Source organism: Mustela nigripes, chromosome 10, assembly GCF_022355385.1.
Source record: "Mustela nigripes isolate SB6536 chromosome 10, MUSNIG.SB6536, whole genome shotgun sequence".
Lineage (NCBI taxonomy): Eukaryota > Metazoa > Chordata > Mammalia > Carnivora > Mustelidae > Mustela > Mustela nigripes.
The window spans coordinates 54,368,904-54,395,160 of NC_081566.1; the positions used below are offsets into that span (position 1 = coordinate 54,368,904).

At 43.7% G+C, this 26,257-nt stretch overlaps 2 protein-coding genes across 4 annotated transcripts in view; both read left to right on the plus strand.

Moving 5' to 3' along the window:
* Positions 1-4,205, plus strand: part of RRP15 (ribosomal RNA processing 15 homolog) — a 42,245-nt gene extending 38,040 nt beyond the window's left edge. Inside the window, exon 5 of the mRNA XM_059413351.1 lies at positions 597-4,205. Coding sequence (XP_059269334.1) covers positions 597-710 — 114 coding nt within the window. The 3' untranslated portion in view covers positions 711-4,205. The remainder of the gene's footprint in view (positions 1-596) is intronic.
* Positions 4,206-15,828: 11,623 nt separating this feature from the next.
* TGFB2 (transforming growth factor beta 2) overlaps positions 15,829-26,257 on the plus strand; it is a 77,143-nt gene continuing 66,714 nt past the window's right edge. For all 3 annotated transcript variants that reach the window (XM_059413348.1, XM_059413349.1, XM_059413350.1), the window contains exon 1: positions 15,829-16,866. In XM_059413348.1, coding sequence (XP_059269331.1) covers positions 16,521-16,866 — 346 coding nt within the window. In that variant the 5' untranslated portion in view covers positions 15,829-16,520. The remainder of the gene's footprint in view (positions 16,867-26,257) is intronic.

The window sequence follows — 26,257 nt, forward strand, 5'->3', positions numbered from 1 at the left end:
AAGCAAAATTGGCTACCTATTACGTTTATTGCTTGCTTCAGTTATTTATCTTTTTAGCATGTGATTAGTCTTTTGACTACATGATTAGGTCAGGCAGTGAGATCATAACCTAAATAAAGAACATTTGGTTCACATTTTTATCAAATGTTAAATGAGATAACATCTATAAAAACCTAACACAATACCAAGTTAGTCTCCTTTTCTCTCTTTTATTATGTATGATAAGGCTTTGTTAAATTCCTTTTTATTTTAAAATAGTTTGCCAGAATTTTTCTAATAAATCATCCATAAACATTAAATAATATTTAAGTCTTTTTCGATTGCCAGATTTTAAAAATTCATAGCAAACCTAGATTCTACTATATTCTCTTCCCCCTGCTTCCATAATTTTTTATGGGGTTAAAAATAGTTCATTAACGTATAATTCTATTCCATATTTGTGCTTATATCACAGTGTGTAAATTAACTATAATTTGTCTTGTTTTCATTTCTGTTCTGAAACTAAGTGTTGACAAGTTAGTTTTGTAGCTTGGGCTTTTTTATTTCCCTTATGATTAAATTGTCTTTTGATATTTTGTTTCTGTAATTGTCCTCAGACTGAAGCGAAATCAGAAGAGGGCCCTGGATGGACAATCTTACGTGATGATTTCATGATGGGAGCATCCATGAAAGACTGGGACCAAGAGAGTGATGATGCGGATAACCAGTGAGCCAGGCTCTGGGAGCGACTGGATACATAGACTGTAGAGGAAACACAGCACACAGTCAGTGTATTTTTCCTAGCGAAATGCTCTGTGCTCTCAGAGCTACGCGGCTGTGGAGCTATCATTTGTAAGAAAGCCAAAAGACTTTTATTATTACCAACCTGGGTGTTTTCTCTTTTCGTGAAAACTTTGTTAAATTAAGTTTTTCAAACCTTGTATGATTTTAAGCATTGTTTCTCAAACATGTAAAAAGAAGTATTTCTGCTTAACTAGCGAAATGCACACTTTGCCCAGAACATTATAAGTTTATGTATTGGTCATGGATATTGGTATTTTGTTCCAGTATCAGCAGTTTCTAGAAATGCAGTGCTTTTCATAATTAAAATGAACTCCCTGAAGTTAGTATTTGTCAGCTTTCTAGCTTTATTGGTTCTGTGTGTTTGTGCTTTCGTGAGGGGAGTTTATGGTATTTGTTTTGGTGAGCTATTGAGAACCCTGTGTAGTGTAATCTAACATGATAGTATTTCTGATTCAGCGTGATGATTTCATTTTTAGAACTTGTGCTATGTAAGATTTAAGAAACACACCAAATTTCTACTTTTCTATTATGTCCTTTTATATGCTAAAACACACATAAGTGTTAGGTTATTTTGTATGAGAGATTTACTGAGGTGGAAATTCTCATGTTTAACCTACGCAGTGAGGCATAATTTCTTAGAAAGCATATTTGATGTATTTTAGACTCTGCCCCTGCCCCAGCTTTTCCCTGACACTTGAATTAGTTTAAATTCTCCTGCTTGGTTTGACTGACCAGGGAAACGGGAGAGTTTGGCTGCAGGTGGTCTCGTCGGGATGCCTCACCTGTTTGGAGATTTGGTTCCTTGTCACTCCCGTAAAGATGATTAAATTAGGTGGCTTAGTATCTAGATGTTAAACCAAAAGAAAGTAAGACTGTTGTATATAATTCCAAAATTTCTTTGAGACCACGTCTAAGATCTGCAGTTTATAAAGGAATTGTTTAGTAACTGTGATCTGTTCCTTTTAAAAAAGGGATCCATTCCTTTCCCCATCTTTCCGTCATAAAGAGAGCTCCCTTCTACCGCTCATCTGCACATACTTGCGTCCTCCCCTTCAACTTATGCTGGAACGGAGACGTTTATATTTTCAAGCCCATTTGAGTGTTACAGGTATTACCTGCCCAAGGTTAAATTAGTCCATGGCCTGGTACTTATTATTATAAAGGAAGGTGTACACTTAAGATATCAAGTGATGCATTTTTGTATTTATCCCAACTTCTGAACTTAAGTGTTTTATTAAATTATAGAACTACCATTTTGTCAGTTAACATAAATAAATGCGAACCAGTACTCCTCCAAATAGTAAGAGTGCTAACTATCATGATAGAACTTAACGCAGGTGAATGGTTCATTATCACTTAACACATACATGATTTTGAAAAAGAAAATTCTTTGCAGCAGTTAAAAATTTTTTCTCCCCAGAATTAAAGATTATATTTCTTTTTTGCTCTTAATCTTATTCTGGATCATATTAAAGCTTTGCAAAACTTCCTCTGAATAGTACATTTGGATGATAGAAATGAGTAGGTAATTTTTTTTTTTTAAGATTTTATTTATTTATTTGACAGGCAGAGATCACAAGTAGGCGGAGAGGCAGGCAGAGAGAGAGGGAAGCAGGCTCCCCGCTGAGCAGAGAGCCCGATGCGGGACTCGATCCCAGGACTCTGGGATCGTGACCTGAGCCGAAGGCAGAGGCTTTAACCCACGGAGCCACCCAGGGGCCCAGAGTAGGTAACTATTTATTTACTAAAATATTTTTGAAACATAAACTCACATAGTTTTTAATTAAAAAAAAAATTGGGCAAGAGTTTTTAACGGAAAATAAGGAAGAGAACATCGGCAGATATCCTTCTTTCAGAAATTGTGCATTCTGAATCAATGGCGGTTTGCCAGTATAAAAGATCGATCACTTATTTTAGAACGCTATAAAGCATATTCAAAGTACATGAAATAATTTCTGTCATAAAAATGGGATATTTTGTATGTTTTAGTATTGTTGCATCTTAGCTATGCAATATATAAGCAAAATACCATTACGTTTTAATATAAATCCAAGGATGAGCCTATTATTTTAGAAATGAAATCTATATCTTGAGATGAGTGTTTTAAATATTCTAGCTCTGGCGCCTCTACCCTAAGTATTTTACCCACAACATTTAAATTCTTTTCACATCAGTCGGATGGATCTGCATCTGTTCCATCTTCCTACATCATCTTTGAGTTAACTAGGGAAGAGAAAAAGAACCACATTTCTAGATCTTCCCTGCTTTATCTCGACATAACAATATTTGGATTTTATTTTTGTTAACTAGTTAGAGTACTGTAATAATAAAAAGATAATTTTTATTTGTTTAGAAAGACTGTGGAAAATAGTTTCCAGGTAACCAGTAACCAGCTATTATCTTATCCCCTTATGTGGATATTTAGATGTCGTGAATGTTGTCAATATTTAGCATAGTTTAGTGTTGGTTATTCATTGTTTTTAGGCATTGAGCTCTCAGAGTCCAAATTAATACCTGTTTTAGGCTGAAAATACTTAGAATAATCTTAATAGTTTAGCACTTTAGCTTGGAGTCGGAGTATTGGGTTTATTTTCAAGTTACTTAGAATTCTACATAGATCAAATATTACTCTGCTCATTGAAAAGTATACTGTGGAAGCCCTTTAGCTGGAATGGTCCGAAGGCTCACCTTCGGTACTCGGGACTGAAAATGACCTGTGAGGAGGTTCCAGAAGGTTTATTTGAGGGTAGGTTCCAAGTTTTTAAAAATATTTTGTGTGTTTTACAAGGGAGTGGAAAGGGAATGTTTATATTCTGGTAAACCTTAGGGCTCTTTTGATTACTGTGTTTTGCATATATGAATAGACCTAATATTCAGTGACCACCAACTAATTCTGCCACCTGTGCAGGTGGTGAGAGTACAGTACTTCGTTACAAAGCCATCTGGATACAGTCCACAGATGCCTGAAGATGTCCTAGTTAAACGTATAATAGCAGAGACTTCCCAAGGTTGAAGTGTGAACAGAAACGTAAGCAAACTGTAGATATAAATTGCATTGCTGGGAAGTTAAAGAAATTGTAAGGCCTAAAATGCCTGTAAAGGAAACCTCCACAGAGCGTAAGTATTTCTATCGCAGAGGAACGAGGAGGTCAAATAAATGAGGCAGTGCTTTTGCAAACTTTGGATAATTTTTTTTGCTCCCTGTTTAGCTTTACTTCCTTTTTGTTGTTTTTATCTTAGATTTTTATAAATATATGTGCTGAGAAGAGTCCTGAGTGAAGTGGGATGGAGGTTTTCTTTCTTTGGGCTTTTTCATGACTTGAGAGAACCATTATTGTGTTTAGTTTGTTGCTATGTATGTGCAACGTGAATCTCACTTTTAAATAAACATTTGAGGGGTGCCTTATGGCACAGTTGGTTGAGTGTCTGATTCTTGGTTTCTCAGTGTCGTGAGCTCGAGCCCCACGTTGGGCTCCACTTTCAGTGCAGGGCTTTCTTGGGAGACTCTCTCTCCATTTCCCTCTCAAATAAATAAATGTTTTTTAAAAATAATAAACATTTGAAAAATTAGTGGATATATTTTTGAACCTTTGTAGTTTCTTAAGAAAAGCATGTATGTGTCTGTGTCTGGCTGGCTGCCTTAGCCTGGGTTGCTATACCAGAATATTGTATAGACTGGGTGGCTAAAACAGCAGACTTTTCTCATAGTTCTATAGGATGATAAGTCCCCAGCTGCATGCCAGCGGATTCGATGTCTGGGGAGAGCCCTCTTTCTGGTTTGCAGATAGCTGACTTCTTGTGTCTTCGCTCAGGGAGGAGAGAGATCATCTTTTCTCAGTCACTTTCATAAGGGCACTAATCCCCTTCATAAGGGCTCCACCCTTGTGACCTAATTACCTTCCAAAGGGCTCCACTTGGAAATACCATTACATTGGGGATTAGGGCATTCATAGATGAATTTGGGAAGACACATAGTCTATAGCAGTATGTAAAATAGCAAGTTGTACATTTTTAACTTAGATGTGGTATAACTTTACCATTGCTTCTTGACTTAAATTAAAATGAGAAAGTTAAGCGAAGGAAGCAGAATTCATTCTGCTCTTTCCTTAAATGCATCTCTTAGGATTAATGTGATGTTTGTCTCCATTTGGTATGTTAGTCATGGGGAGACCGTTAAGCCCTGCGGATATTTGCAGGCGCGAGGAAACCATAGTCTGAATTTTGGCCAGGTGGATAGATGAATCTTAGCGACTATTGCAGCCAAGGTAGGCCTGGCGAACTTCTTCACTGGGTGAACTTCTCTGAGGCTTGACTAAATGTATTAATCAATAGGACCTGTGAACAAATTTGGAAGTAGGATGGTCTTTGAAGTTCATGAAAGACATTTACAACCGTGATTGATGTTTAACAAAATACTAAGTTGTAATAACTCTAATCAGAATTTTACAGATGGAAGGTATCTTCTAATGCTTCGTAAGTAATTTTTAGATTTTCTGAAGAGTGCTTTCTAGCTTAGAGAACCACATGAATATTTTTCATCCAGGCTACTAAGCATAATTTTAGGGAGTTACAGTTCCGGGCTTTTTGTCTAGATAGGTGATGAACCTGTGTGCTCAGAAGAGGTGTCCTCTGAGACAGTTACAGAGCATGTTTTCTTTGTCAAGAATAACTAGTTCAGCACTGCTCACCTGTTCCCCCTTTCCCCGGCCCCTCCAATTACAGGGGTACGTATTGAGCTGTCTGTTAAATGCTTTTTGTAGGCAGCATTTACAACCAAGGATATAAGCAAGGATATATGTTACAGGACTGAGCTAATTCCTTATAATTTCAGTGTCCAAGTCAGTATAGTCCAATATGATTGTCTGTGTTGCTGGACACGTTATATCTCCACTAGCACAAGGGGCTACCGAATATTTGCAGTGTGGCTGGTGATATAAAGGAACAGAGTTTTAAATTTTACTTAATTTTAAATACTTTAAATTTTAAAAGCTGCATGTAGCTAGTGGTGGTCTATCTAACTATGAAAAGAGTAAAATTAGCATATATTTAGTCTGATAATGAAGCAGTAAGCTTTGAAATGTCTGTGAGTTCTTCTGATAAAATTATGGATACAATATAAGCACATACAAATATTGGTGTAATTTTATTGATTAAATCACTGTCTTTCTTTTTTCAATATTTGTATTTTGGAGAAGATAAATTAAGTTGCTTTGTAATTACATGATTTCCTCAGGTAGCTGTTGTCCTTAAATATGAGGCCACTGTTAATAACAAATAGCATTTCATTTTTTTAGTGTAATCGTCTACAGTTTTCAGAAGGAACACATCCAACTGTAAATCTTATTGATTCCCTAAAAGAACAGATTTATGATACGTGAACAAGGACAGCTGGAGGACTGCCAGACCCACAGACACCAGACACCACGTACGCTAGGAGGTCCCCTGGAGAAGTGTCTTCAGTCACAGCCCTCTGGGGTCGTCCGGCAGTTTCCAGTCTATGCCAGCACACAGCCACATCCTGCCAGAGCCAATTCAGATTGCAGATTTGGGCAAAAAAACCCGAAAACAAAGAGCACAATGAGCATTATTAGCACAGCCAGCTGAAAATGATGAGGTGTTAACCACGTTTGTATAAATAACAGTTTCTCTAACCCCTGAATCATTATCCTGCATTTAAATGCAATCGGTTCATAAACATCAAAGTGAGAACACCAAATTTGTGTGGGGTCAGGACCAACTGGGGCTCCGAGTGGAGAGACAGCTGAGAGCGGTGTCCTTCTTCCCGCGTGGGTGGCCTCACAGCTGTTGATTCTCCCTCCAGCTACTAGACAGTTGCCTTTGCGCTTGCAGAACCAGACTTCAGTCTGAGGGAAAAATGCCTCCCCTCCCAGGGCATGGACATAAACAATAGATGGACCTCAGCTCTCAAAACATCCACACGGCGGCCGGACACAGCAGGCGCCCTGAAGTAGCTGCGTATCACCAAGCATAACATCGGGGTGTTTCTGCATGATACTGGTCTTCATACAGGAACACTGGGCTCTCTTCTATGTAGTCTAAATGTAGAAGCTCATGGTTACAGAGATTCAAGGTGATACTACCCTTCTCTGTAAACACCAAGAATAACTAGATTGTGCGACCCACAACTGCCATATTCTGGTTCTTCCACAGACTCCCGAATAGACTTGATGGTAGGTGAAATTACATATCACTAGCATATAAATCCCGCCTGGGCACACACTTGTTCGTGTAATAGGAATTTGGATAATGTTCCACCGAGCCCATCTAGCACGGTGCCTGCTGTGTAGTACGGAGGGTCTCCAGGAACGTTCTCTGTCACGCACTTGGAGGATCAGGTGCTGTGCCTGTAGATTTGTCGTTCATTTCTGATCTGTGTAATTGTAAATGTTTCTCCCCACAGAAGTTTACAGTCTGCAGGTCGTAGATCCATACTGAGACGCAGTAGCCCTACTCTGGAAACCCTCCTCAGGAAAAGACCCTGCTTACAAAAAGGCTGTGTGAACAGTATTGTAGTATAACATTGTTTCTAACGGCAAGGAATTTTAGACCACTTACAGCTTCAGTGATAAGTGATCATTTACATAAACCTTGGTACTTCTGCTTTTCTGCTGCCCTTTAGAATGCTGGCAGGGAAAAGACGTGTCAATAATGTTAACTGAAAGGGTGAGATTAAAAACATGACAGGATAAGTTTTTTAAATGCCAAAAGTTCATTAGATGTATATAAGAATACATTCTTTATTAAAGAAGATAATTTCGACATTTTGCAAGACAAGTCTCACAATGAGTAAAAAGATTCTGACATTCAATAAGATACTAAAACATATTTTGCGTACTTAGACTGTTCTAGAACTTAGACTCTAAATACTGTCTTGCCGAGGACACTCTTTTAAGTATTGATTTGGGGAAGTGCAGAGGTAACTATATCAAGAGTCCCATTTGCTACAGTCCTACTTTTTTTTCTTTTTCATTTAGTTTTTTAAAATATTTTATTTTTTTATTTGACAGATAGCCCAAGTAGAGCTGTAAGCAGAGAGAGGGAGAGGGAGAAGCAGGCTTACGCTAAGCGGAGAGCCAACGTGGGGCTCCCTGATCTCAGGCCCTTAGGATCATGACCCGAGCTGAAGGCAGACGCTTAACCGACTGAGCCACCCAGGTGTGCCCCACTTTTTCTTTTTTTTTAAATTTTAATAGTTACCTTGCTTTGAACATTGAGCATGAAAAATTTTGACTCTTTCCCCCTTGTGTCACTTTGTATCTCTTGATTAATAGAAATTTATTTTGAAATGAGAATCTCTGTTTCCTTGACTTATTTTAAAATGTTGCCTTTTCATGCTCAACCATCTTTTTTGACAGGTCCCATCCATCATTCAAGTTTAGGTTGAAACAGAGCAAGTAATAATAATAAACATTTATACAGTAATTATTATAGGCCGGATACTATTTACATGTTTTATAATGCATTTAGCTTACACAGTCTTCCTATAACCCCATGAGGTAGGTGCTGTTATTGTCCCCAATAAATCGATGCGGGAACAGGTAGTAGATTCAATAACTTGGCAAGGTCACACAGCTAATACAGTCAAGTCCAAGCTTGAATTGACAGAGCGGCTGTACACAACACTTAATTTCCTAATTTTAGATGATACTAATGTCTTACAGAAAATGAGATTTTAAAAGAAAATGAGATTATAGAAATTGAACTTTTGCTCTGGAAAAATAAGTGAACATGTTCTATTTTTCAGTCACATTTACTTAGGGCCTGAACCCAAGGCCTGGGGAAGGTAGAGGGGACAAGGCATATCAAAAGTGAAAATCTTCCTGGCAGTGGCAAGTTAGAGTTTCAAGTAGCATGTCTTCCCAGGCTTCATTTTAGTTGCCTCTGTCTGTTTATTATACCGTGTGCCGTTGGAGAATTTATTTTACGTCTTAAATATGTCTGGTAATTAAAATGTTTTAATTATCTGGATTCTGCAGAAATGGAACTGCATGACTACTAGAGTGGGATCCCATAGTTTTATCTCTTAGGACATGACTCTGTTGCTCTTTTCATTACCAAGATACAATATATTGCCCATATGCTACTGTTTCTTATTTAATGATATTTTGATGATTCATGAAAATGCTAAGTGTTGACATATTTGCTCTTAAGAATTTAGATATTTCAGTTATGCTTTATACAGGAAGACTAGATTTTAGCTTAGGATATTATTGGCTAGGAGATAACTAGAATTATGGAAGTTCCATTGTTACTGACTTAGGATCTTTCCTGAAAATGTGTGTGTTCAACATGTCAAATTGTAACTTTCATTTTCTTGTGCAGTAGCTTTTGTCATACAGTGTTTTTCCTCTAGAAATGAAACAACATATCAATGGGAAATATTCTTGAGGTGACACTGTTGATTAGTTTTTTAAATGATTTTACAGCAAAATGATGTTTGTAGATTGTTTAATACGCTATGATGAAAATACTCAGAAAATTGAGCATGTTGGTTTTCTCCATATAGGAAGTTGTGAGAAATACCACTGCTCTCCTCTAGGTGGCATGATTTAGGCTATCATTGAATTAAATGATTGATAAAAATTTTTTTCCGTTCAACCAGATGAGTGCCTAGTCTCTGAACAATCAGTACAACTGTGGCATTGATTAGATTTAATTTTTACAACTTTTCAAATAACTTGGTTGACCGTGTCATTGTCTATTGTTTAATAACCTTAATTAACATTAAAAGACAAAGATCTCTGAAAGAAGCAAACCCTAAAATCTTATCTGTACTGACCAGGCAACCAAAATCCTGTTTGTGTATTGTTGAAGTTGTTCTCAGGTCACAGCACACACCCACTTTTTAAAATTTATTTCTTTGGTTTATGGTAAATAGCCCGCCATTGATAGAATCTGTGAAGATACTGCCTTTGTAAAGGGGCACATAGGTATGACTGAGATACTCTAAGGAGAAAGCAGACATTGTAGGAATTTAGATCACAACAATTTTCAGGTTAACAGGAAAACAGCCTTTCAACTGAGTGAAGTTCTAGTTTTGTGAAGCCATCTACTGTCTATTAAACATGGAAGAACAACACATAAAAAAATCAGTAGTAGGTGCCCCCGAGCACTAGAGGACATGCTTTTTTCTGTACACTAAAATGAGAAGAAGACAGAATTCATTTTTACTTTTAAAATTCTTTTATCAGTCGTTCGTTTTCCCAAATTTAGAAACAAATTTGCGCACAAAATACATGAAATGCTTGTTAATCCCTATTATTAACATCTTTTATCTCCTTCCTTTCCATGTGAGAGACTGGCTTTCATGGGGCTCAGAAGAATCTTAACCTCTTAAAGCCTTCAGTTTTGGGGTGATGCATGTTTATATCAATGCTAAAGCTGTACAAGGAAGTATTTTTCAAATTTTAGCTCTGATAATGATTATTAGAATCTGAAGCACAAAGAATAAAAAAGGCTTGGAAATATGCAAAATATATCACCATGGTAACTGAGAACAGCTGAACACCTGACCTTATTGATTCAGATTTTAAAGTGCCTTCGTTTCAAAGTAAGGGGACTATCTGGGACAGTCCTGGTTTACCCCTTCTGTCTTATCAAGTATTTATGAATATCATCCTCTTAGTGCTCAGGTTTGTGTGATAAATCATACGGTCACCCTCATTACAAGAGCTTACTTAGAAGACTTAAACATCAGGAAAAGTTTGTAGCTGTGAGTCTCCCCATATTCATTTTTTAATTGCAGGATAATTGAGGCAACAGAAAGGCAAGATGGTTTGAAATATAGGTTGTCAACTTCGCTAATGAAAATGTACACATTCAGGGGTGCCTGGGTGGCTCAGTGGGTTAAAGCCTCTGCCTTCAGCTCAGGTCATGATCTCAGGGTCCTGGGATTGAGCCCCGTATCGGGCTCTGCTCAGCGGGGAGCCTGCTTCCTCCTCTCTCTCTGCCTGCCTCTCTGCCTACTTGTGATCTCTGTCTGTCAAATAAATAAATAAAATTAAAAAAAAAAAAAGAAAATGTACACCTTCAGATTTTCACAAAATGATACCCACCGAGATGATGGCAGATTTATTCAAAGGATATGTATCTTAAAAAATGAAAATTTCACTTTAGGTTGTTATAGTCATTTTTTTAAAATTATGGGTACATAATCATGTCTTTATCATTTGCTTTCTCTTTTCCCCTACTCATCTTTTATTTGTATTTTTACTTCGTTGAAATACTTCTCTCTCTGCCCTTCTCCCCAGCACCCTAATTCTGGCTTCTTGCTTTGTGCCGCGTGTCTGGACTGCTGGGGTGCTGGGGTAAGGGAAGTAGTGAGACGCCGTCAGGGCCAGGAGCAGACGCATACCCTGACTAAGGAAAATGCTGCTGCTGGCTTCCCTTTATCAACATTAACATTTTACGAAGCATGTATCCATCTGAAACTCTATGACAACTGTCCCCATATGTTCATTTATATCAGTCACTAAAAGCTAGTTTAGTGGATGACTTTCAGCAGAGGCAAGAAAGCAGATTTCAGGAGGCCCTGGGACTGACAAAGCCCAGGCCACTGAGAGACTGCCTCCCAAGAAAAGACTTACTCCCGTTGGAAATCTCAGAACAGAAAAGTAGTGACAGGTGGAGATGTGAGGGCCCAAAAGCCACAAGCAGTAATCCATCAGCTAATCATAATTCCAAAGGGTAAGATAAATGTTCCCACAGAGTATCCGTTAAAGTGTGAGTTTATCTCTGCTATGCTATTTTTCTCTATTCCTTATCCCTTGAGTTGATCCTTTTATCTCTGACCACCTCTGATCTTTTTAAGCTTTCTCCTTCCTGCGCATTGTGCCCTCCTTATCACTTCTGTTTTAGATTAACCTATAGATACAAAATGGAGTCAGTAATTGGATTATTTTTCCTGGGGAAATCACTAACCTTTCCATTTCATTATTCTGAGAGCAAAAGTTTATTTGGCTACAGAAATACACACAGAACATGAGAAAATTTTTTATAAACCAAAGAGGGGTTTTGAGTTGTATCATATCAAATTAGAAGAACCTAAAAGGCTTTGTAGTATTTTCACGTGAAAGGGTTATTTTGCATTTAGCAAGTGTTGCTAAGTTCTATAGATTTCTTTTCCCTACTTCCTGGTTTTATAATGCTTGAAACCCTTGTGGGAACAACTTTCAAAGTTGTTGCAAATGAAGTTATTCTTTCTTTAGAGTCAGGAAGGACCTATTCCATCCTAAACTCTTGCCTAGGATCCGCAGGGTAAAACCCTGGACAGGAATGAGTAGTTTTGATATCAGACATTTGTAGGAATTCCACATTACTTAAGTGAATAGGCCCATTAATGCGCAGAGAAGGGCTAGTGGTCGAAACAGCTGCACCCTCTGCCTCTCTGATCTGGAAAACAAAGAAGTCCCTTTTAGGGCATTGAAGAATAGGAGACCTTAATCTGGAATTTCTGCTTAACTGGGCTTCTGTCATTCAGAGTTCTGTTCACCAGAAGTGTACCTTCTTGTCCTTTCCTACAATACATGGGAGCAAAATACCAGACTGTTTAAAATAACTGAATGGAAATGTACTTAGCAAAACTGCCCGGAGGCCTAACCATGAGGCAAAGTCTCACTAGCATCTTCCCTAGCTTTTTCAGTTTATTTATATCTGAGAAAGAGTAGAGGCCACGTGTGTTTTATGACACCGTCTCTGACAAAAATGAAGAAGGGAGAGGATATGAGAACACTGAGTGACATTTAATGAGCACATACTAAGTGCCAGGTTTGTTGGAAGCATTTTGTGTACCTCGTGGATGTACTTCAGTCCTCAGTAATCTTGTCGGTTAATAAGTGTTGTCCCCTTTTCACAGATGAAGAACTAACACAGTATCTGCATCACGTGGCCAGGATCACAAAACCAGAAAGCGACTGAAATTTGAACTCAAGAGCACTTGACTGTGGAGTCTGTCCTTTAACCACTATGCTCTCCTGCCTCCTTGAGGTAATCAAGATGTCTTATACAGTTTAAATACCTTTTCGAGGTAATCAGGATGATCCAGATGAGTTACATACCCTCTTACCATGAAAATTGTCTGAAGCCCCTCCCACATAATAAGATCTCAATAAATTTAGTGGATATTTACTTCTTGAATATAGAGATGAAAAGGCTCTGAAAGAGTTATTTAATAGAAGAAAGGGTCCATTCGTGATTCCCAGGGACGCATCACTGACAGTCTTAATCCGTTTACGTCTTCAGAGGGTCCTCTGAGAGGCAGAGGGGACTCCACTCCTGCTAGCCTGAATTGCTATACTCGCCTATGCCACATTTCACCAGCCGCTCCCTGGTCCTACCTGCCTGGGCTTTGGGGGAATTAGAAGCAGTCTCTTGGGCTTAGGCCAGGGGGTCTCAGGGGTTGCTGAGTTAGCAATAAGTGCTCCATGAACTAAGCATTGTGGACATAGAATGACATGTTTCTGTTGGGAAGGGTTGTCGGGAGAATTTATTACTTACATTGTTTTTCTAGAAGTGAAGTAGATGGACTTTGGCTAATCTCTCCGTACTCTAATCTGAATCCACTTAACCTCAGGTCAGTTTGTGTCTATACCACGGAGGTAGTCTCGCTGGTTTGCAGGGAGGCTGAACCTGTGACCTCCACAGAGTATCATGATGGAGGTCACCTGCCGCAGCATCTTCGGTCACCAGCTCTAGTTTGCATGTCTTGCTCTACTTTCTAGAACAAACGAATATTCACTTTTCCCCCTCAGTGTAGAGCTGATCTTTTTGCTGTTCTCCAGCTGAACTCAAAGGGGTGACAGCTTGATGAGTCTGGGGAGAGCTAGCCCCACAGTAGCTCCTTTTGTGTCTATCTCTGTTGGCTACTAGAAGTGCAGCTGGTGGTCCAGCTCTTTTCAAGACAGTTCAATTTGAAACTGGCCTCGAGGAAAGGAAACTACTAATGCTGATTCATCTGTAACTTTCAGAAGCAGATTGGAACAATCTCTTTATGTCCGAGTTTTCCAGTGTGCCCTAATAGGTAAAGAATCCCATGTTCAAGGGAGTTCAGAATATGCTACGTTAAAAGACCTGAACAATTTTTTTTTCCTGCAAGATTTTCAGAGCCTTTAACAGGATGATGGGAAATGTCAATCTGCAAGAAGGAACAGGGCCTGCATATCTCGCAGACTTCCCATCACCTTGGAATCCATGTTTGTCGGACATGTTCTGGTACCAGTTTATATAGGGCATCTTAGTCCGCAGGCAACGGATCCTGACTGTAAAATGCAGCTCTACCACTTACCATGGAAAAGAAATATCTGAACTAGGGAATAATATAGAGGCTTTGAGTTTGGGGGAATAGTCAACAGAGTTTCCACTTTAAACCATCTGTCTAGTCAGTATGGCCATCGTCATGATGAAATGAAAATGTTGACTTTGAGTAACTGAAGGTAAAATAGAAAGACAAAGGGAAAAGTGAACCATGGCAAGAATCATTCTTAGACTCATCTAATTGAGATTAGGTTGAAATGAAAATGTCAAGTAGTGTGTAGTGCCTAGCAGTAGACATCACTTTAAAATTCCGGCTTCCTGGATGTATGCTATGGAAAGAATGAAGTTGGTTGCTGATGTCTAGCTGGGGAAGAAGGCGAGGAAGAGAAAGCCCTATGAAGTAGTGGCATAGGCAGCAAGCTAAGGTATTCATTCATTTATACAGTGAAACAAGTACATCTAGTTCATTCTCTAAGTTAAAAAAAGTGCTGTTTTCATGTTCTCATCAGTTTACAGTCAAATGGGGGACTAGACTGTAAACAACAAACCCTAATAAGATAATCTTTAGGAGAGATGTACTAGCATAGTGTTAGGGGATCTCAGAAAATGATTCCACTAAAAATGTAGGAAGTGAATCTTAGATTGGAAGCATGTCTCAGGGCTGGGGGGATCCTGAGTAAACTGTGTGATGCACATTCACGAGAGAGAGAGAGAGAGAGAGAGAGTTGTGTGCGTACAGTACAGAAGGGAAGACTTTCTAGAGCAAGTGATTGAGTTTGGGAGGCTGTGCGTGAGCCACATTAAGTAAAAACGGGAGGCCTGATAGCTTGTCCTTCAACAGACCGGTCCAAAATGACTATATAAAGTAAATACCATAAATCACTGTTGTCAGGGCGCACACTCCACCTCCTCCCTCCCGTGCCCGCGGCCGGCCTCATTTCCACACCCCTCCACGGTTCGGGGAGAGCTCGTGGTCTAAGTAAACGAGAGGACTTCTGACTGTAATCCTAGCACGTCACTTTGTTGAAGGCAAACACGTGGTTCCGAGAGAACTTATAAATCTCTCCTCCCAGGCAAGATCGTGATGTTATCTGCTGGCAGCAGAAGGTTCGCTCCGAGGGGAGCTCCAGAAGCCCCCGACGAGAGAGAGAGAGAGAGAGAGAGGAGGGAGCAAGGCAGGAGAGGTAGACGAGCGTGCGAGAGACAGAAAAGGGCACAGAGAAGAGCAGGACGCCAGGGACGGAGACACGGGGAAGGGATGGAGAACCGTGTAACGGTCTAGGGAGCCGCTGGGCAGCGGAGCCAGGGGCTGCCCGGCTGCAGGAAGTCGGAGGAGAGGGTCTGTCGCAGGGTGCCAAGTGCCCACCTACCCGCCGCGAGAAAGTCCGAGTGGGACAGGAACCGGGAGAGGCTGGGAAGGGGTGGGAGTCCAAGGGACCCCCTCGTCGCCCCTTTAGGAGAAACACGGCCCAGGCAGCGCGCTCCCGGGGCTGACGGCAACGGCGGCAGCCGGTCGTCTATTGCCGGGTTGGCGTCTGGAGCGAGAGCAGAAGGAGGAGCAGGAGAAGGAGGGAGGTGGAGGCTGGACGCGTCCGCGAGCGGCGGCACGACGTGGAGTAGCCGGGCGGGTCGGCGCGCGCCGGCCGGGCTGTCGGCCACCGCGCGCAGCTCCGGGAGCAGGATCGTCGCCGCCTCCGCCGCCGCCGCCGCCGCCGCCGCCGCGGCCCGCGCAGGACCCGACCGCGTCCCGAGCGCCGTGCGGAGCGCACCCGCCTCCCCGCGGCGCGCCGGCTCGCCCCCAGCGCGCGCACAGGCGCGCGCGCACACACACTCGCTCACACACTCACACACTCACACACGTGTGCGCTCTCCGCTCCGGAGCCGCGGCTGCTCCTGCTCTCAGCGCCGCAGTGGAAGGCAGGGCCGAACCGCTCCTTCTTTAAATACTTAAATTACCGCCCGGCCAGCCTCGGCGGCCCCCCGCACAGCGCTCCCGGCGCCCCTCCCGCCAGCTCGCCGGCTGCCAGCCCCGGGACCTTTTCATCTCTTCCCTTTTGGCCGGAGGAGCCGAGTTCAGATCCGCCACTCCGCACCGAAACTGACACACTGAACTCCGTTGCCTCCTCTTAAATTTATTCCTCCTAATAGCCCCTCGTCTCTTTTTCCCCCCTCATCTCGTCGCTCCAAGAAAACTTTTTCTTACTCCCCAAAGTTAGAGTCCCCCCTGCCCATCGTGTATTACTATTTCCACTTTTGGAACGACTTGCATTTTCTTTTTAAAGGAACTCAAGCAAGATACCTTTTTCTATTGGACGTTGACTCTCGATTGTTTGCAAAAGTTTCGCATTAAAAAAAAAAAAAAATCTACCTGATCTGTACTTGAGAGTTATTGGTTTCTTTCTCTTTTTTTTTCTTATTTTTTTTTTTACTTTTTTTTTTTTTTAATTTTTCCACCTTTAAAAAAAATGCACTACTGTGTGCTGAGCGCTTTTCTGCTCCTGCATCTGGTCACGGCCGCGCTCAGCCTGTCTACCTGCAGCACGCTCGATATGGACCAGTTCATGCGCAAGAGGATCGAGGCGATCCGCGGGCAGATCCTGAGCAAGCTGAAGCTCACCAGCCCCCCAGAAGACTATCCCGAACCCGAGGAAGTGCCCCCGGAGGTGATTTCCATCTACAACAGCACCAGGGACTTGCTCCAGGAGAAGGCGAGCCGGAGGGCGGCCGCCTGCGAGCGCGAGAGAAGCGACGAGGAGTACTACGCCAAGGAGGTTTACAAAATAGACATGCCGCCCTTCTTCCCCTCGGAAAGTAAGTACTGTTCTCTCGCTCCCATTCCCTGAGGCTGAGCGCGGCCAGAGGCTCTCGGAGCCGCCACGACTCCGGGGACGGCCCTTCCCGCCCGGGGTCGGGGCCGCGCTCCCCTGCCCTCCCCGGCCCTGCGTCCTACCCACCTCCTCGCCTGTGGCGTGCCTGAGAGCCTTAGGCTTGCAGTCGGCCACTTTCGACTTGGTTTTCTCCATGTCTCCCTTCCCCCCACGCCTCGGTCCCGTACGAGGCGTTAGGCTCTCCTTCTGGCCCCTGAAAGTCTCTTCCCGGCCACCAGCCAGGGCTCAGCCCCGCTCCTCTGTCGCACGCGGGGCGCTCCCCGGGGCCGAGTTAGACCCGGACGTCTCGGTGGGCTGGTTTCCTCCGCGGGGACCCCACCGAACTGGCGCACGAAGGGTTAAAAAAAAAAGGTGGCTCAAACCTAGCCTCTCCGGAAGGCGCCCCTTTCGGGGCCGACCTATCAGCGGGTTCCCCAAGTCTTCCCTATTGTCTCTAACGCCCCTAAAAATGTCAGCATCGCCAGGACAAAACCCCATTTGGAGACCCCTCCAAAACACCTCCGAACCCCCAGTTCTTGGACCTCCTGCCACAGCGGGGGGCTTACACCCCCGCCCCCCAAGGCGAGATCTTGTCACCTCGTTCCCCTCTCGATTTCACCTGGAGTGGCAGGAAAGACAACTTCGCTTCTGACGACGTCAAAAAAGTGTTTTACTTCGCGTTATTTTTCAGAATTCCCTCCGACCTGTCTTCTTAAGGTCGCTGGTGGAGCAGATCATTTTCCTGACGGGTTTACCGTTGATCTTTCTCCCTCTCGAGCCCTCGGCTCCCTGAGCTTTCTGTGGCTTCCTTGCGGTTACTTCGGTGTGTTCCTAAATCTCACAGACAGTAGAAGACAAACGAGTTTTTTGTTTGTTTGTTTTTGTTTGTTTTTAATGTTTTTAAACTGGCTTCTGCGAGGGCAGCGTCCTCAATACCAGGGGCAAACAGTAGCGACGGGCGTGAAGTGATTGATCGTGCGGTTCCTCTGGGGGGAGGGAAGAGGGCAGTTAGCAGAGAAGGATTTCCAAGTCCTTAAGGGAAAAAAAAAAAAAAAGAGAAAAAGAAAAAGAAAGGAAGGAAGGAAGGAAGGAAGGAAAGAAGCATCCAGTGATACCCGAGAGGGTTAAATACCAGGAAGAAGAAAAAAAAAAAAAAAACTTCAACATTTGCCTATTCCAAATCCCAAGTCATAAACTTTTTCATTGGTTGCCCATTTCTCTCCTCCCCTTTCCATGCCCTATATACTTGCTGGCCGCCCTCACAATGTCTCTGTGTCTTGCCTAAATAGATAATATGGCCATCTTGGTAGTTCTCGCCTAGAGGTTCTAATTGCAGGGTGGGACTTTTCTTTTTTAATATTTATTTTTAGTTCAACAAGCCCTAGTCTTGTGACTTGCCGTGTCTTGGACTTGACCGTCTCAGAATGTCAGCGGGCAGATCTCACGCCAGTCTTCGCGGCCACCTTTCTTTTCTGCTACCCCTTCTCTTCTCTTCTTGTTCTGGAGCAGAGCAGATGCGGGAGATCCTGGCAGGCAGGATGGCTTTATTATTGTAATCAGGCACCGTCCACAACAGAGCTGATAACTACACCGCCCTGGTTTTTCCCCTCAGGAAGTAAAGCTTTCTACCTGGGGTGGAGCCAAGGAGATATTAAGAAAGCAAGTTCGCTGTAATTGGTCCAGAATGATTGAGACTAAACAGAGTTGAGTCAGTTTGCTTTCTCAAGCACGTGGATCCCTTCTCCTGGCACTTGGGCAGGCGGGCACGTAAAGTAGGTTATATAGAACTTGAACCGTGTTTACCTGCGGAAGTTCAAAGGAATTGCCAGCACTTTTACAGACTGAGGTCTGATCTCTTCCTCCTCATTAGACAGGTGTGGAGAGAGCCAGTTACCTAAGAGCCTGTGGATTCCTTGTTCTTTCTGGCATACCTCAGTCCAAAGACCCAACATGATCCGACCCGGGACAATGATACTCCCCAAACCAGAAAAATTCTCAGAATGTTAGGATTTCAGAGGATGACATCTCAGATCAGTGTGTGGATTCTCCATGGCATCCTACCTCCAGCCACCAAGTAGATTAAAAGCTCTGATAAGTGCAGTGGGGCGCTGGGAAGAATACTGTCAGTTTTCATACAAAGAATACCGGTTTCTGTGAAGTTTAGAGGCAGAAAAGCATATTAAGAGCAGATTGGATACTACTATGCAAGAACTGTGGATAGTTTTATAGAAAGTAGGTTAACTGATTTTCCAGCACTTTCTAGTTATACTGGAATATAGTGAACCCTTCCCCCCAAAAAAGGAAGAAAAGAAGAAATCATTCCGCCATATTTTTAAGGAGCCAATTGAAAGTACAGCATTAGCTTATATATCAGCTTTCCCGCTTTAGGACTTTTCCACCCAACTTTTAACTCAGGCGTCACTGAAGTGGCTGAAGGGAGGGAGAGTGCCTGTCATTTCTTGCAGTGAATCTGACAAGGGTCATAAGCCCCAGAGATGAAGGCATGGGAAAGGTCACTGGTTCATTTTTTACCACCAACTTATTAGTGTTCAGGGAGTGACTTCAGCTCAAATATTACAAATATGCTCTAATTATACTCAATGAGCTATATATCATTACAGATCACTGATAGCCCTTTGTGGGACATTTTATACAGTTCAGACTACGTATTTTTAGCAATGTGGAGATCTAAAAGTAAAAATATAAGAGATATTGTATATGCCCTCAGGCCTATTTTGTTTTAAATATTATGCTTGGCCCAGTATACTGTATAAATACAGTAAATATGAATAGAACTGGCCAGGTGCCAATCTCCAAGGATGAATTTTAGTCAAGAAGGTATTTATGGGATATAAATAATACTGTGTCAACATTTAAAGAAGGGGTCCAATTAGTTTTGAATTTATTCATATTGATCTTTTCACATGCTGTTAGTTTAAGGCTCAAAGTGGAGTTATGCTAAGGTTTACCGATAGTTTCCCCAGTGGGAATTAGGGGACGCCCTAGTCCTTTTGACATGCTCTCTGCAGTTGAAGGACCTCTGTTTGAAAGACACTGCCCAATGCTTTAGAAATCTTGAGAGTGATTCCATTCACTAGAGTGAGAATCCAGATGATTGACAGTTAAAATCCCTAGAGGCTCTGGACAGTCAAAAAAAAAGAAGAAGAAAGAGAAAGTTTCCTTTTCTATCTTTCCTCTCACTTTTTTTCATTGTAGCAAACCAAGCAAACCTGTGGGGTTCTCACAGGTGGTGATTTTGCCCCACTCCCACCTCCTGGGGCACCTGTGGCGTTGTCTGGAGCCAGGTCTGACAGTCATGACTTATAGGAAAGTTGTGCTGCGGGCACGTCGTGGGTTGAGGCCAGGGAAGGCTGCTAACCATCCTCGAATGTACAGGACAGGTCCCCCCGCCCCCACCAGCATATACATCAAAGAATGGTCAGCAATGTGCATGTTGAGAAGCCCTCACAATCAGAAAGTTCTCTTCCTTAGATGGGAGTATGAATTAGACCATTTTGTGGGGTAGATACTTTATTGTTATGATCCCAAACCACCCAAACTGGAGACCTCAAAACTTCCCATTCATTTAGCCTAAAAAATGATGTCGCCCCACCCACCAGTAGTTTCAGTCATCAGCAATGTGGTGTTAGAACAGAGAAAAAAGAAGTGAGAAGTTGTTTTGGCTTTTCCTTGCAAAGAAAATAAGCAGCTCCTGTTAACGAGGAGGGAGATCTCCAACCTAGACAACAGAAGAAAGTAAATAACTGTAGGTTTAATCTATCATACTGAATTAGATAAACCAAGATAATACAGCCTGAGACATCACAATGAGGTTTCCTTTGTAGCTGTTTCACACAAATGTTAAACCTTTAATAGCACACAATCCCTTTTCTATTTCTCCTGTTATTTTCCAAGAGAAATCGTGGAATGTACAATGAACACCAATAGCACTATGGTTCTGGGGAATGTGACTAAAGAGTCTCTTCATGGACATGGCCTTCTGTATACGGATTGCTGGAGTATCGGCCAGTTGCCCAATGAAGGAATATATTAGCCCTTGTTGGAACATCATAGTATTTTTGCTTTATATCCAGGAATTTTATTTTTTAAGAGTCTTTGTGTGAAGATGTGTGAGAAAGAAAGAGAAAGATCAAAGACCATCGGTTTTGACCCCCTTGATTTCTACAACGATTGAGTTATTAGTACGCAACGGAGCGAACGTCAGCTTCTGCATTTTTATTGTATCGTTGCCTGTACTAACTCTCGTGCCTAACTGTGGTTCCAGTCAACTTGGGTCCCATTCCTCTTTCAGGATTTCTGTCCCTTCCTTCTTTTGGAAGGGGACTGCTGATCACTGAAGCAGCTGGGCAGGCCTTGTTGCTGGAGAACAGCCCGCAGCAGGAGTCCCCGACCCAGGGAGGCTGGGCTTCGCCGAGGCCAGAGAGGGCAGGTGGGGACCCCCTGACCTGACCCAGGGACCTGCAGCCCTCTGTGTCTCCGCAGCGACCCCTGGGGTCTGCTCCCGGCGCTGCACGCTGTAAATTCCAGCTTCTCCCTGGTGGGAAGACGCTGATGTAACCCAGTCGCCGCATCTTTCCTATAAAGATATGAAAGAATGACAGATCATTTTTCCTAGAGGAAACGGAGACGCGAAAAAAAGGGCTAATGACTCACTGTTGATCCCACATCAAATCTGGGTTAGCACCGAGGAGGTCACCGACTCTTAGGCCTTCGCCCAGAGATTACAACACACTTTGGGCTGCATAGTTAGAAGGTTAGGGAAACAGCGGAGGAGCCCGGCCCTGGGCGCGCGGGGGGCCAGCGACCTCCGGGTGGGAGGCGACGCGCCCGCCCCCGCCGTCCCCCCCGCCGCCCCCCGCCGCCCCCCGCCGCCCCCCCTGTCTGCTCTGGGGCCCTAAGGTGAGCAGCCCGGGGCAGAGGGGCGGCGCGCAGGAGCTCGGAAGGCCGCCCTTGGAGCTGTCTTGAGGCCGCATTTCCGGCACTGACGGATCCTGGAGAGGCTCGGACTCGCCAGATGTGCTCGCTCGGCGCGGGCCCCCCTTCGGCTGCGGGGTGCATTCCACTTTGCAGACTCGGAACAGCGTGATGAAATGCGCCTCTGGCCCAGATAAACAAATGTTTCCATTGTCCTTTTGGAACCATATGGCTTGCCTTTGTTTTTTAATACCCTTTAAACGAAGATAGTTTTAAACCTAGGAATTCGGTGTTTGCTAAGGATTCTTTGATGGGTTTGTTTAGACTGAAAGCTTGCCCCCGTCACTCGGCCCAGGAGAAACTCGCCTGCCGGGGAGGGGTTTTGCTGGTCATTTGTTCCTTTTCTAACCTCTGATGCCCGGAAGTGGGTGTGGAGCGGCCCCGGCCCTGACCACCACCTTGCGTCCTGGAGCGGCTCCGTGGCCTTGGCTACCCCTTGACCTCTTCCCCCATAGCCTCGGAATTGCCTCCGTCTTCGGTTTTCTGGAATATCCGCATGCATGGCAGTTTGCCTCACTTCACCAGGCTTCACTCGCTTCACCTCTGCAGATGAGGAAGGGAGCTGCTTTCTAGGGTCACCCAGAGGCGTAAGGACGCACCTGGCCCTGTGCATGGCGCTCAGTAGGCCTTCTCGGCAGCCCTCGTTCACTGAATCACAAGCATCATTGATTTTAAGATGCACCGTCATTCTGCGTGCCACCAAGCAAAGAGTAACCCTGACAATTAATTATGACATGGCATCGATTGTAAGACACAGTAAAGAGAGGTATGGTAGAGATAGTACGGTGTGATTAGAAGTGTTGCTCTGGGAAGCGCTCCTACTAGCCCAGAATCTCAGGGCACTTCATTCTTTTCTTTGTAAGTTCTACTCAATGTGTGTTTCTGTTGCTCGCTTGGATTGGTCTTTAGGTGACCTCTGCCACTTACGGAACTGGGAGCAGAGACTGAAAGTGCTGGTCGCCCACCGTGTGTGGTACTATCTGTGCTCCTGTAAGAAGGCCTTGAGAATTTAGACCTCTTGGGTAACATTTCAGATTTCTTAAGAGAATATCCAAGATCTTTCAGGGTCTGATCCCTCCTTCTTCAACCCTACCTCTTGCTAAATCCCAATCTTGCTGAGCTACACTCCAGCCACATCACCTTCCTGGCCTTTACCCTAAAGGGTCATTTATTTTCATGCCTCCAGGCCTTTGTCTATGCTGTTTCTTCCATTGGAGATCCATCTTGTAATATCTCTAACCATCTTTTGAGGTTTCTTCAGATGCCAAAACTTGATTTCTCCAGTCATGTGGACCAGTTCGTCCTCTGTCTTCCCACAAGACTGACAGTCATCTCTAAAGCAGCCTCTGGCTGTTGGTAAAATCTAGCTGTGGTCCAGCTGTCTTCTTCGTTGATTTGTAAATTGTCTCAGAACAGGAGCTGACTCTTACAGCAACTAGCGCATTAGGTTTGCCATTACGTGCCTCGTAAATGAATGAACATTTTACTTTAGAGAATAAGATGGAACCAGGGGATGAAAGCTCTAGGCTCCTAAGCATCAGGACCAGCAGACATAGAGAGAAGAAATCTACTCACCTTCATCGTCAGGGAGAATGTGCCCGATGGGTCATATCACTGTGGATCAGCAACACTGGGTTTCTCGTACCTGTGCATTTCCTGTTTCCATTTTTACAACCGATCAGGAAAGTCCTGGTGAGACTGATGGCAGTGGCCGACCTACACTGGTTACTGATTGTGCCACGCATGTCCTCACTGATTCTCACAAGCAACCCTGTAGAGTGCATACTAGGATTTACTAGCATTTTCCCTGTGACCCACGAGGACATGGACATAGCTATTGCTATCTCAGATAACGTATTGAGAATAAGGCTCTTAGTTACCACAAATAATCGAGACCCTAAAATAGAGACCCGGAAATGGAGAGCATGACTTTCCTTTTCCTCTGGCAAAATGACGGAGCCCATCCATTCAAGACTGGTGTCTCTCCTCTCCTCCCAGAAATTACAGCCTTATGCTCTGAATTCTTTTTCTATAAAAAGCAGTATACCTCTGAAGCCTGAGAGACAGCCCTGGGTCTTTTGCCCTGCCTTTAACACATTCAACTTTTCTCACTACATTTGGTTGATACAAAATTTATGATTTATCAGGTCTCTGGTTTGGGTCATTAACTGCAACCATTTCTTCACAAGAGTTTTGATAAGTTTGATTGACGGAGGATTCCTTTGTCTCTCTCAGAGAACTAATTTATTGGGGAGGACAGGCTGGTAGTGGCGCCATGAGCATGGGCTTTGGAGCCACACAGACCCAATAAGGAAAAGAAGGAGTATGACTAGAACGGAATTGCACCAAAAGAGTCTCAGAGACTGAGGGGGAAGAGGTAGCACCAAGGGAGAGAAGCCCTGCTCCAGGCCTAGGGCAATTGTTAAAAAGCGATCTTGCTTTAGTTAGTGGAGAGATCTGTACTTCAGTGATGAAAACAAGCATATGACTCACACAGCAGTCAGCTCTTTATCTCTCTTGGTTATAAGGTCTGAAATCCAGCAAAGGAAGGAGGGGAAGTTGTCTCTAAGAGGCTAGCATGCACAGGCTGCTTCTGGGTACACTTCCCGGCCTGGCTCAGTCCGTCCTCACAGGTTTTCTGTCTCCCTCCACCTCTCCCCCCAACCTCTCCCCGGGAGAGTCTGTGGAGAAGGAAGCGGGGCCATTTGGAGTTACGGCTGAGCCAGGTCAGGCCGCCAAAGTCAGACTGTGGTGGACTGACCGACCAAGAACCCGACCAAGAACCGGCCCCAACAGTTTCTTAGCTGTCAGGTGATTCATTTTAGAAAAAGGTCTCAGTCACAAAGTGACATGAGGGAGCAGAAGCCTCACAGAGAAAGATGGATGACCAGAAGAGGAGAACGTGGTCAGGTGTCCCTGCAAAGGGTCTGAGGAGGAAATGAAAACGTGGGAGGTGACCGCAGAGGGGAGAGGCCACACGGGCCCTGGGTGGTGGTTAACAGCAAGACGTACTCCGTGTGAGGAGCATCCAGCTTTCCTGGGGCAGCCCAGTGAGCCCATTCACTGGTGTGAGAAAACACTGCTGTCCCAGAGGAGTTGAGGTGACTGGATTTAGCATCTGTTAGAAGGAGGGAAAGCCCCTGGTGCTGAGAAAGCCATGATCCGTGGGCCAGGACCATCCCTTCATTCTCTCCGATGAGCCCTTGGATAGTTACTGCCTGACAGGTTAGAAATGTGGGGCCTCTTGATATTCCTTGAGCCACAAGGATTTGAGGAACTCCAGGCCAATGGAAAATGCCTTCTGGAGGTTGTGAAGCTCGAACCTTCTGAAAATAGTTCGAATGCATTTCCGAGCTCCCCAGGCAGCTGTTGGCCCTTCTGCTGGCGTGTTCCTTGGGTTTCCCTGGGACCGTGCCACTGTTCCTTCAGGCCTGCGTGTTGGTGATTGGGAAGCAGGCAGTTCCCGAAGCGGACTTATGGGGCTTCTGAAAGAAGAGCCCTAGAACAGCTATTGGAGACTCCGACTGCTTTTTGGGGAGATGTTGTTTGTTTCAGGAAATACTGTAGCATCTTTCCAGTCTCCTGAAAGGAAAAGAAAAAATGTTGTGACTTCGATCTTGGCTCTGTTCATTTGGCTTTCCCTATCTAACCCACGCCACACTGACAAGCAGCACATCTGTCTTGACAGGCTAGTTCACAAATCACTGCTCATTCATAACTTGAGCTGTTGTAAGAGTCCTCACTGGTTACTTCATCTTGTGAACAGGAATGCAGGGTTGGGTTTTGAGAAAGACCCTGAAATCACCGCCGATCCAGTGGCCTTTGCAAATCTATACAGAAGCACCATCTAGAAGAGAACACGGCACGTTTTCTTTGTGTCTTTTGAAAGCACAAAACTACTGATGGTTGTCCAAACAAAAGTAGGAATTTGGGGTGAAAATATTTAATTTTTAAGTTTTGGACTCATTTCAGTGTTGGAAATTCAATGCTTTTTATTTTTTTTAAAGATTTATTTATTTATTTGACAGAGATCACAAGTAGGCAGAGAGGCAGGCAGTGGGGCGGGGTGGGGGAAGCAGGTTCCCCACTGAGCAGAGAGCCTGATGCGGGACTCGATCCCAGGACCCTGGGATCATGACCTGAGCTGAAGGCAGAGGCTTAACCCACTGAGCCACTCAGGCGCCCCTCAATGCTTTTTTAGACCCAAATCATCAGAGATTATTTTCTCTATAACAGATGCAGCAGGGGCTTTGTCACTCCTTCCATTGGGGGGTTTGGTTCTTCTTTGGTCATTTATTTTCCTATCATCTATTGGCTTAATCTCATTTTCATTTCTGCTT